The 11,967-nt window shown below is 43.0% G+C and overlaps 1 protein-coding gene and 1 non-coding gene across 3 annotated transcripts in view; both read right to left on the bottom strand.

Moving 5' to 3' along the window:
- Positions 1–298: 298 nt before the first annotated feature.
- The window catches only part of LOC103399894 (echinoderm microtubule-associated protein-like 5), a 24,931-nt gene continuing 13,262 nt past the window's right edge, over positions 299–11,967 (bottom strand). The window contains exons 4-13 of one of the 2 annotated variants that reach the window (XM_025058856.1): positions 11,565–11,663; positions 10,450–10,518; positions 5,507–5,692; positions 4,902–5,037; positions 3,210–3,233; positions 2,035–2,236; positions 1,331–1,468; positions 978–1,234; positions 681–893; positions 299–539 (exon numbers count right to left, since the gene is read on the bottom strand). In XM_025058856.1, the coding sequence (XP_024914624.1) occupies positions 310–539; positions 681–893; positions 978–1,234; positions 1,331–1,468; positions 2,035–2,236; positions 3,210–3,233; positions 4,902–5,037; positions 5,507–5,692; positions 10,450–10,518; positions 11,565–11,663 (1,554 nt within the window). In that variant the 3' untranslated portion in view covers positions 299–309. The remainder of the gene's footprint in view (positions 540–680; positions 894–977; positions 1,235–1,330; positions 1,469–2,034; positions 2,237–3,209; positions 3,234–4,901; positions 5,038–5,506; positions 5,693–10,449; positions 10,519–11,564; positions 11,664–11,967) is intronic. The other variant, XM_025058859.1, reaches the window with a different exon arrangement.
- Positions 8,237–8,309, bottom strand: trnar-ccu (transfer RNA arginine (anticodon CCU)). Its single transcript has one exon. It is a non-coding gene; the product is annotated as a tRNA-Arg (tRNA).

The raw sequence follows: 11,967 nt of genomic DNA, 5'->3' as shown, positions 1-11,967 counted from the left end.
GACATGAAAACTACTGCAGTGTTTCCGTAGTAGCCACATTAGACAACGCACCACCGAATGTTATATAAAGATATATACAATGATTTTCTAGTTTCTATTTACTCACTAATTTCTAACTCAGTCTCAAACCTGGGCCTGTTTTGTTGAACACAATCCTGTGTACTCACAGGAATTGAAGAAAGACACACAAAGATCTTATTCAACTCTAATTAGCCATCGGCTGCCACCTAGTGGACTAGTATTTGATTGTTCCGCTCGTCAATTTTGCATACAACAAAGACCAATTACTTGCAGTAAATAAATAAGTTTCTACAATAAAATGGTGCCACCTGATGGCGGGTCATGGTATAGAGTTAAAAGTTTGATCTTACCTTGAGGTGCTAGGTGCAGAGCCTCTTTGGCCTTTCTCTCAGGAACAAACTTCCACTGGAACACCGAGTGGTCTGCACCACCGATGGTTATCACCCACTGGTAGTCGTGTGACCATCTGGCGTTGGTTATGTGCGCTGAGTGACCCAGATATTTTTTAAACTTTGCACCTGAATCCGAGAAGAAACATATGTAAAGAACAACAGCATGCGACGATGCGATGATTCAATCGCTACAGTAAATTAATTTTGTCACTGTCAAGAACAACAGGATGCGACGATGCAATCGCTACAGTAAATTAATTTTGTCACCTTTCTTTATACACGGATAGCGAAAAAGCTTGACCAGTCCGTAGTCATCGGCTGTTACTAAGACTTGATTACTGTAGTTGGCATCCACAGAGTTGATGTCGTTGATATCTGAGTACTTGGGCCAGATACCATTCACTTCTGCGCCCAACACACATGTCCACGAAGCCCACTGCACCAGCTTCAGCTCCTCCCTGTTGGTCACCTCCTTCCCACCTGAACAGAGCAGGGACACTTTGTCTCACACTGCTGCTTTAAAACAAAATCATTTTTCAGAATGAAACACTCTCCCGCTCCTACTTGGCATTCTGAAGAAGAGCCTCCTGGCGCTGCCATTGTTGGTCTGCAGGTATTTGCTGTCCGTAGACCAGTCCATGTGTGTGATGAAGCTGTTGGAACCGATGCACTCGCCCACTTTCTTGTAGCGCTGCACCACGCCGTAGATGTCCACTGAGTTATCGTTGGAGCCCACGGCCAAATGGGCTCCATCGGGAGAATACTTGAGCTCATGGATGGCCTCCTTCCTGTCCTTGATGTGGACCACCTCGGTCATGTCCCTGAGGCAGAACGGAGGGAAGTCATACAACGCTGCACAATCTGAGGCGCTCGTTTCTTCTTTCAGTCCTCAATTGGAGAAGAAATGTTCCACCCACCTGACCCTCAGGACAGTAAAGGAGCCATCCTTCATTCCCAGCGCCAGGTGAATGCCATCGGTGCTCACAGCGGCACAGCGGATCGGTTCCTCCATATTACAACGTGCAATCAGCGCATGATCTATGAGGCTCCATATCCTGCTCACACAGAGGAGTGGGACAAACACAGACAGAAACAATTAACAGAGTACGAAAGGTCAAACATCAACAACAGAGATTCAACATGAATTTAATTTGTTATGAAGCTGCATGAAAAAAAACTTAAAAAGACACTGTCTAAATCACATTTGGCAAACCTAAGGTCAGCAGGCCAAATGTAATCGACCACATTATTTTATAGGTCCCCCACTGCTGTGTACGGTTGTCTTAAAATAAAATTCTAGAGCAGGGGTCAACAACTATATTTTTCAGAGGGCCAGAATTTTTCTTTCTGATGTCTTTTTTTTTTTGGAATTTAGTCATGGACCGGTTTGAACGGATCGGTGGGCCAGATTTGGCCCCTGGGCCCTGAGTTGATAGTCACAGGTTTATAGTATTGAATCTGTATTCTTGGTATTTACAGGATAGGTTAAATACAGTAGGTAAGACATGATCAATTTGAATTTTTCTCTAAAAGTGTACGCTTACGTAGAATTACCATAAACTACATCTCCCATAATGCACGTCAGTTTCATGACCTAATGTACATCCAACAGGATGTTCACCTGACGGAGCGGTCGTCACTTCCTGTCATGGCCAGTGGTTTGGTGGGGTGCACGGCCAGCGCCCACAGCTCGCCCTCACAGTGACCCTGCATGATGAGGAAGGGCTTGTTGCGGTCGTGGACCACTATCTCAAAGATCTCGCTGTCCTGCGTTCCCACGAGAATGTGATCTCCTCTCCAGCACACACTGCGCACGGACAGGCCTGTGAACACAACACCGGTCTCAAAGGAAGTGTCACACACACACAATGAATCCTATTGTCACACTCACTGTAAGAGACATGGGACGGGGGGGTCAATAAACACACAGGCTAGTTATAATCACTGACAGCTAAGGCACAGATTTATTCTTTATTTCTACCAGTTAAATTAACATTACATGTTATTAAAGGGACTGTATGTGTTTTTTTAAGTGTGGTAAAAGCAGATGGACACATACTGTACATGTACAGTAGTCAGTGCTGGGACGTGGACGCTAACTGAAAACATGGCTCCAGTAAAAGGAGAATCAGGTTTTAATCAATCAACAAGTGGATCAACAAATGAAAAAAATGACTGTTTAAATCACTAAGGTCTTCTGACAAAATCAACAATTTCACATTGAATTTAGGACAGGATGGTGTGATTTGAGATCTTTCATTCTTTCATCAGGTCCACCTTGGTGAATTATCTAATCTGACCTCATTGGTCTGAAAACCATTATTTATTTTATCTTCTTCTGTTTTGTGTCTCTGTTCAATCCCTGTCAGTATGTCAGTGTTGTGTTTAACTAAACAGGCCCAGATTTCACACCGAGGTTTTGTGAGTAAACTTAAACTGGAAGATCATTATATTCTATTAAATATACATATTGAGACACACATATATTCTTGAAATGTGAAAAATCCATCCAAAGGCTTAAAATCTGTTTTCTTTGCATTTGTTTTCAGTTTGTCTAAAAGTCCCAGCACTGACTGTGCAGGTTTAACCAGACCTCACAAAAATATGAACAATCCTTTACAACTGACCAGCAGGTGATAGGAGGGAACAGAGAGAGTATAGGAACAGTGAGAGAAAGTCTGTTACAGTACACAAATGTGAAGAGAACATCTGTATACAGCGGCGGTACAACGTGAGGAGGACTGACACAAACACGGCGACAAGGTCGTTAACTGAGCCTGCAGCGACTTTACCCACCTCGACTATTTGCACCTCTAGCTACTGTTAGAGGTCCAAGGTATTTTCACACAAAAGTTGGAGAAAAATAGAGGAAAAGAAACGAAGAGTTAAAAAGAAAAGCAAAGCTTACGATGAACGGGTGCAATGATCTGAAATCTGAAATATCCTTTACTGTAACTCCAAAACTTGATGAAATCCTTTGAAATTTCTCAACAGTTTTTAAAAGTCTATTTTTTTCCATTTCCCTAAACTTGAAAGATAATTAAAAATAACTTGATTTTAGTCCGTAGACCAGAGAAAGACATTCTACAAAGATGAAATGATCAAATGGAAGTCTCCTGCAGAAGTATCAAAACTAAATGGAAGATATGTAAAAAAAAAACATGTTATTGCCTCAAAAAATAACTGTCTTAATTCTTAAAACTAATTGACTTACCATCACACATAAAACATGTCATTAAATACAACAAAAAAGTAAAATAACATGACTTCCATAAGGGGGAGGAGGTTCTTTATCAAATACTATACAAAGTACACAGTATCTCATGGTTACGCAGTAAGATCAATAGTTCGCAGTTTAATGATGGCTCTTGGGAGAAAACCTGCTTCCTTAACCCGGAGACTGGGGCTCAGATGGAGCGGCAGCTCCTTCCAGATGGCACCACAGAGCTGAGCTGGATAGAGGGACACACTGTACAGTGTCCTCCAGTGTTTCTGCAGCTCTGGGTACGAAGGCAACGAGGGGTGGGCAGCAGGAGTCTGATAATTTCCTGGCATATTTTAATGACTCTCTGGGGGAGTTCTCTCTCTCTCTGCTTCTGTGCAGTTGGACACCAGGCTGTGATGCTGTGTCAGAACACTCTCAGGAGAGTGGTGATAAAAGGCCTTCAGCGGCTCTGGAGACAGGTTAGTCTCTTTAAGTGTCTCCAGGAAAAAAAGAGCTGTTTTTGAGCCAAAATTGTTTTTACCACTAGTACAACCATGGTGACAGAACAGAGACGCTCTGCTGGGAAACTGGTCCAAAGAATATTTAACTTCATCTTGGGTTTCATACTCTAAGGATTTAAGGATTTTTCTGGTCAGAGCAAAAATGTCTACCATGAACTTAATAATTAAACACTAGGCTGGTGATCATCAACGGATGGCTCACGGGCCAAATCTGGGCACACCAGACCGTCTAACGCAGTGTTTCCCAAACTCTTTTTCTGAGTACCCATATTTTATTTATTATATTTAAAAGTCACAAACCTTGACGTGACCCAAGTCAATAGACATTTTTCGTAAACTCCTGGGAAATATGATGCAAGACGACCCCAAAAAAACAAACATCTGAGGGTCACGACCCAGCCTTTGGGAAACAATGCTCTAACTAAGCTCCAACTGGAGTCCAAAATAAACATCAAATAATATTTTTAGATAATTTTTACTTTTACACCAAGGTGTCTGTCCAATAATTCCTGGCCCTCTGATAAATATTGTGGGTGACCTCTGCTCTGGACTATAATATTGAACAGACTACACCTCCTTTTGTTCATTGATTTATGGAGAAGGTTACCTGGGTGTTTCTGGAGGTCAAAGTTTTATTGACATCTGTTCACTGTGTGTTGTCAGACTGCAGTTTTCACCAACCCAGACAGTTTAATGGAAGGGTGTATACAGTAGTGAAGCAGCTTTTACTCCCTTAAAAAAGGAAAACCTTTTTAACCTCACCTTTATATCCTTGATCTGTTTCCCTGAGATCGATGACAGTAATTGGTTTGAAGTTAAGATCCCACAGCCGGACGCAGCCGTCTCGGCCCCCGGTGGCAAAGCCCTCCTCGCAGGCATTCATGCTGAAAATCCCTGACTGGAGGAAATGACAAGCTGTCAGTGAGGATCTGTGGGATAAATGAGCAGCAACAGAACCAGCCCGGCTTCAGAGCATGTAGTCCTGCTGCTCGACCAGGCATTTGTTCAACAAGGCTTCAAAATGACAAACCTGCTCCAGCGGCTTCAGGCTTTTTTTTATATTAGAGGAAGTGTTTACACTTGTTTTATTATTACTTCTGCCTCCCTGAAACCCAACACAGCTATTTGCCATTGCAAAGTCGGGAATACGTGAAAAACAGTTTTATCCCTTCCCCCTCCTTCTGGATGCATCCATCTCTTCACCCAGCTGCTCTCCTCACAAATATCATTTAATCCTGTTCTACTGTGTCGGCAGAAATAACACCGGGCTTCAAACCTGGTCAGGTTTTACTGTTTTATTATTATAGAAATTGAAAAGCCGCTTGGGGTATGAAAAAAAAATAAATAAAAAAATGAGCCGTCCTCACCCCATGAGCTCCTTGCACTGTCCTTATCAGGTTGATCCCTTTCCACACGTAGATGTCGCCGTTCAAGGCACCTGAATACGTGATCTCGTCTTTCGCACAGGCGAGGCAGAGGATGGTCTGGAGGTCGCCGGTTTTCCCAAAAACGCCACGTTTCGGTGTGAGCGCGTTTCCACACAAGCTCCAAAACTGTGAGGAGAGAGTGAACGTGTGTAGCAGCTAATAATCCCCTGTGTAATCCTGTTCTGAGGGAGCAAATGGATAATTATGTAGCATTTGGGAAGAGGGTAAAACCACAAGGTCATTAAGGGACAGGCTCAAACACACGGAAAACTGCAACCAAAGTCATATTTAAATAAACCTTCACCCCTCACTGCCCCCCGCCGACCCCCCCCCCTGCCTACACACACACACACACACACACCCATGTCAGTGTGTTAATGTGATACTGTGAGATACTCCTAACAGGCTTTATCGCCTTAACCACCTCATCAACATGCACAGACGCAGACACACGTACCCATACGGGCCGGTTCATTATTTATGGACAGGGTCATTGGGATGCACAGACACGGCCCGCATCGAAGAGCTTACATCAAGCGGAGGAGGTGAGGGCGAAAAAGAGACGCTCCGTCTGCATGGAGATGAGATCATGAGGGAGAAAGCTCACGGACGGCGTCTCGAATGCTGAGACTACACGGCTGTTGACACGTGAAACCAAAATACACTAATCACTGGCGAGCAGCAGGGAAATGTCAGGAGGAGAGTCGTTTTTCTGCTCTACCTCAGGATTCACCTCCCTCCCTCACAGCCCACGCTTGGCTCACCGCTGAAGGTTATATTTTACACCGCACTGAATCTGTCCCCGGAGACAGGAAAACGTAGGTGTTTGTGTGTTGTTTGCCATCACAAAAGACGGTGGACGGGACGGACAAATGAGAGACAAGAGGTTGTCACGCCATGGCTAACACCTGACCTCCAGTCTGATAGGGCCAAGGTGTGCTAACAGGACGGCTCGATTATCAGAGGTAAACGCTGTGGCCTCAGATCAAGCTCTGACGTCAAACACTGTCTGAGCAGAAACAAAATATAATTTGTGTTCCCGCGGTCTTAACTACGTCTGAGTAGCGCGTGTGGGAGAAAGTGGGAGAAAAAAAAAATCAAAGGTATGAGAAAAATCTAAAAAAATCTAAAAATCAGGCTGCTCTGTGTGTGCAGAGGTTCAGTAGAGTGTGTAGGGCTTGGATGGAGGGGATGTGATCCAATCTGCTGCAGGAACAGCAGAGATGTGGGCAGGCTGACGGCACAGTAAGTCCTGACCACTACTGATAAGGGCAGGAAAACCCGAGCACCAGCTAATCCCCTCACTACGGAGACAAGATGAGATGAGATGAGATGCTGCAGAGGTTTACGGTGAGGCCAGACACAGAGGGAGAGCGAAGCAGAGGGGGGAGGGTGAAGGCTTATTATGGTATAAAATCAAGGATCTGCCAACAAGAAACCACTCACTCCTCTAAAATATTATTTTCCTTCTTTCCATTGAGTCACGCTTGTGGTTAGAGGAAAGATGCCGTCCTCAGCTGAAGGACTAATTCAGTTCCATCAGTTCTGTTACCTCAACCATTCCCAGATGAAAGACGTTGTCTCTGTTCTCATCAGAGCGCTGTTCTTTTTACTGTGACGTTTTTTCTACATTTTTCACATCATGTTGTAATACAACTCATTTTCACCACGGGCCACATCAGCATCACAGTTCCCCTTGAAGGGTCGGTTGTAACCAGAAGACTGTACCAGTCCATAGGTCAATTTACTTCATTCCAAAAAAATCCTGTCATATCCATTTACTTTTTTTTAATTCAAAGATAATCTGGCAATATTTTAAGGTCAAGGGTAACAGGTGGTACTGGCTGACCAGTCCTTGGAACAAAAAAAGGTCAGGGACCGCTGGTATCTCTGCAATTGATTATTATTTGTCGAAGCTACAAATATTGTTCATTGTTGTGTTATTATTTTTTTAATTATATAGGTGAAAAAACTCTGCTGCATGGACTTTATTAAACGCTTTTTAAGATCCCGCGGGCCACACAAAACAGTTTGACGGGCCGCATTTGGCCCCTGGGCCTTGGGTTTGACACATATGTTATAATATATATGACAGAGGTGTGAACCCAGGTCAACTCCAGGCTTTTATACACTGGACACACTATATGAATTTGAATGTGATTTGAATGTGTGAACTGTGGAGACAGTATTTGTTGAAATTAAATTTGGAACCTTTTTAATAACAGCTCATTACTGAAAGTATCTCATCTGTCATTTTACAGAATAAAGCCCAATAAAGTCCTATTATAATAAAGAAAATAAAAATACTAATAATAAAGATGTAACATGAGCCTCGGTTTAACTGGAAAAAGAAATTAAAAAACTTTTAGCGCCCCCAGAAGGTTGGGATGGTAACTGCTCTGGGTATAAAAAGCATCAACCATAGAATAAATCTTTGTACTGACCTATAAGTGAAAGTGAATTATTTGTCACTGCACACAACCAAATGTGACCTCGACATTTCACCAATCACCAAAGTAATGGGGCAGGGGACAGCTTTAGTAGCCAGGGGCGGTGTGGGGACGGTGCCATGCTTAGTTGTAACTTGACAGCTGGTGGACCAAAAGCTAAAACCTTCTAGACCCAAGTCTGCTTGCCTAAACACTAGGCCACCACTGCTCCAAAAGAAACCACCCCAGATGGGACTCGAACCCACAATCCCTGGCTTAGGAGGCCAGTGCCTTATCCATTAGGCCACTGGGGCTATAGAGAGTGTGAGTTACACTGGCCCTCACACCAGACAACTCTGCTCTGCGCTCCTCTAGGACTGCACCCTTACCACTGCTATTCACTCTGACTCAGTACCATTACTTTATTCTTTCTAATAATTAACATAATTAACATTCACAAACAGCTGAAGGGTGTGGAGCTAAATGGATGTAAAACAAATCAAAATGCAAATGCAGTTGTGAGGAGTGCGAGGAGTCAGTCGTGCTCCTCTTCACTTAGGTCGTGGTTTCTCGTGGATGGATTACTGTGGCTAAATCTCTGGGATTGTGCTATAATCGCTGAGAGAGCGCGGGGGCCGGAGAGCAGATGTCACATGGTCTGCAGGGTAAAGGCTGGAGAATTATGTAGGACAACTGGTGGATTGTCGTGACCTCAGCCATCCAGAAGGAGGAAAGAGATGAGGAGGTGGAGGAGGAGGTGGTGCAGAACAAAGAGCAGAGGATTCAGGGTCACGTTCTGTGGCTGGAAAATGTTTTAGTTCCCCCATAGAAAGGAGAAGAGTTCACGTGGGGAATTCCTACAACAGCACGGAGATCCGGCTGGATGGAGGTGACGTAGACATCAGGAGGACGGGGAATTATACAGGGTGTACGGTAGCTCACGGGTTGAGAACCATTCTAATGTGATGTACGTTCAACATCTCAGCATCTTTATCATAACTGTGTAACTAATATACAGCCAACAGGCACTAACTCAGTTAGATAAAAGCACCTGTCTAGTAAACAGGAGATCCTGGGTTTGAATCCCTGCAGTGCCTTTATTCTCTTTAATTTCCCAAAGGGACAAATAAAGTTCTATCTAATACAGTATTACGTAGTGTAACTCCTAGTCATAAATTAGTCATATAAATCTGGTATATATATATATATCTGCCATAATAATACCATAGAGATAATGTGATACTTTACATCAGTATACATAATTTGAATTTAATTGAATAATAGAGAATATATAATTGCTATAACAACACCACACAGGACAACAATAATTATCCACTAAAATGCTACTACTGCTACTGAACTACTAATCTACTAATAATGTTCAGGTTTTCCCTATTCTTTAAGAAAGGGGTAGGGGTGGGGGCAGTGGTGGCTCAGTGGTTAAGGAAGCGGACTTGGGTCTGGAAGGTTCCAAGTTCGAGTCCACCAGCTGCCGAGTTACCACTGAGGTGCTCCGAGGATGGCACCCTAAAAGTTGCCCACTTCACTTTGGTGATGGGTTAAAAGCAGAGGTCACATTTGGTTGTGTGCTGTGTCACAATGACAAGGAGTTCAGTTTCTATTTCTATTTATGGTTTGCTGCTATTCCTGTTTGTATTTTATTGAATCTATTCTTGTGGTATTCCTGTTGTTTTGGTGCTGTAATGCTGCGGGAGCTTTAATTTGACAAAGGGAATTAATAAAGTTTTATCCATCCATTCATCTATCCATCATCCATCCATCTATCATCCATCATCCATCCATCCATCGATCTATGCATCTATCTATCTATCTATCATTCTATCTATCTATCTATCTATCTATCTATCCATCCATCTATCAATCCATCATCCATCCATCTATCTATCATCCATCCATCGATTTATATATCTATTCTATGTCTTCCAATTTTCCACCAATGTCTCAGAAACACGTGCCGCACTCCTTATTTTGGTCCTAATGGCTACTCTATTCAAAGAACACCACCTAATACATCCCCAGGGAGGACTGGCAAAGGACACCGTACATGAACTTCATTGAAGATTTATGAACACACACTCCTGTGTGACATAGATGGAACGGTCATAAGACCCTCGAGGGGCGCGACCACAGCTGCGGTGGTTACTGTGCAGGGGGCTCTGAAAGGCAGAGTGATGGGTCCACCGCGCCTGAACCACTTATTCCAAGTGGCTAATGAGCATGGATTCTGCAATAAAGGGAATTTGCATTCATCTATCTGAAGGCTTTGATGTGGTCATGGTGATAAGGCAGCAGCAGCGGAGAGCGAGGCTCAAAGCCTGAAGATTTCCTAAACTTCTTCAGAAAAAAAAGGGAGAGTTTTATGGTAATGAGCACAGGAAGCTCTCAGCCCAGATCTACATGGAGCTGGTACACACGACCAGGGAGCAGCTGTACCTTGATATGTTTGACACCGCAGCTTACGAGTTTGCTCGGCTGGTACAAATCCCACGATATGTCAAATATCTGAAAAGAAGGGGAAACAAACAACGTTAATTAATTGCTGCTGGTGGAGATACAAAGGACGTCTGAATAAACAATGAACAGACTGGGATTCTTTTATTGACTTCAGTCAACAATAACTACTGAGAATTTTTTTTTTTGGCACAATCATCATTTTAATTATGGTGAGTCTACAACAATTCAATTAGTTTGGAATGAAACTAAAATGTTCTACAGCAGTGGTTCTCATCCTTTGGCTTGTGACCAGAGAGATTATTTTTTTTCTTTACAGAACTATTTTTTTATCATGTTTATTATACTCTGTTGCAAATACAGAGTAGCCAGAGCCAAAGTGACATTTTTTCCCCCTGATCACATGTAGCTTCGCTTGTCTTGAGATCACGGCTGTCAATCAAGATGCCAGTTTGGATATTTTAATTTGCTAAATTTTATTTGAGGTGAATTTATATTGATGAAAGTGAAAGAATACAGTTACTTAAGATTGTGTGGTGTTTTGAATCATAATTTTACAAAGAATAATTATTAGTTGAAAAAAATATTTTTATTAGTATTTTTTTTTAATCAATTACTAAACATTTGACCCGACTTCATTTGAAATCCAGGCCAGGTCACAAGCCCAAGGTTGAAAACAGGTGTTAAAAACAGGCTAAAAAAAATCATAATTTTAAAAAAGAATAATAATTACTTGAAAAAATATTTTATCGGACATTTTAAATCAATTACTAGACACTTCAGTTGACTCCATTTGAATTCCTGGTGTCACCACTTGGGGTCCGCAATCCCAAGGTTGAAAAACACTGTTGTAAAGTGGGTGCAAACTGAGAATGCTGAAAAAAAAAATCCAAAGATCCTTTTCATCCTTTAACCTTCCTTTCATTAGTCACATGTCTTTTCAAAAAGCCCTTTAAAAAGCTAACAATCAATCAGGCCTAACTGGTTTATGTCTCCTTTGGACGTGCAGGCCATCCATCCACCCGCGTTCATAGCTAATTGAGGTGGTCGATATGTGGCTGCTGATGGAGACGGTGGAAATGGAAGAATGTGTTTACCCGGTCTGTATGTCCGGGAGCTGCTGCCAGAACCTTCCCTCTCCTCCAGTCCCACACACAGATTGTGTTTTTAGAATCCAGGCCCACGGACACCAGGCACTGCAAAGAGAGCAGATGAAAAGACGCGCGTCACGGATCACGCAGACTCTGCCGTGCAGCTCTGACGACTGCAAAACAAACCTAAGGTTTGCCACCTTGGTTGTCACTGTAGCGTGCGGTGCATGTGATGGGAGTGCACTGTAAGTATGGAGGAGAACAGTTGTCCAGCCTGTGGCACTTCCACTGAGCACATTTGAGTGCTTTTGCTGGAGGAGCCTCCTATAGCTCAGAGAGTGAGTGAGTGAGTGAGTAGGCAGCAGCAGCAGCAGCAGCAGCAGCAGCAGCAGGAGCAGCAGGGGGGCAG

Source organism: Cynoglossus semilaevis, chromosome 1, assembly GCF_000523025.1.
Source record: "Cynoglossus semilaevis isolate Cse_v1.0 chromosome 1, Cse_v1.0, whole genome shotgun sequence".
In the NCBI taxonomy this organism is placed as follows: Eukaryota; Metazoa; Chordata; class Actinopteri; order Pleuronectiformes; family Cynoglossidae; genus Cynoglossus; species Cynoglossus semilaevis.
Note: the sequence above shows the minus strand (reverse complement) of the source record. Positions and strands in the feature narration are given on the sequence as shown.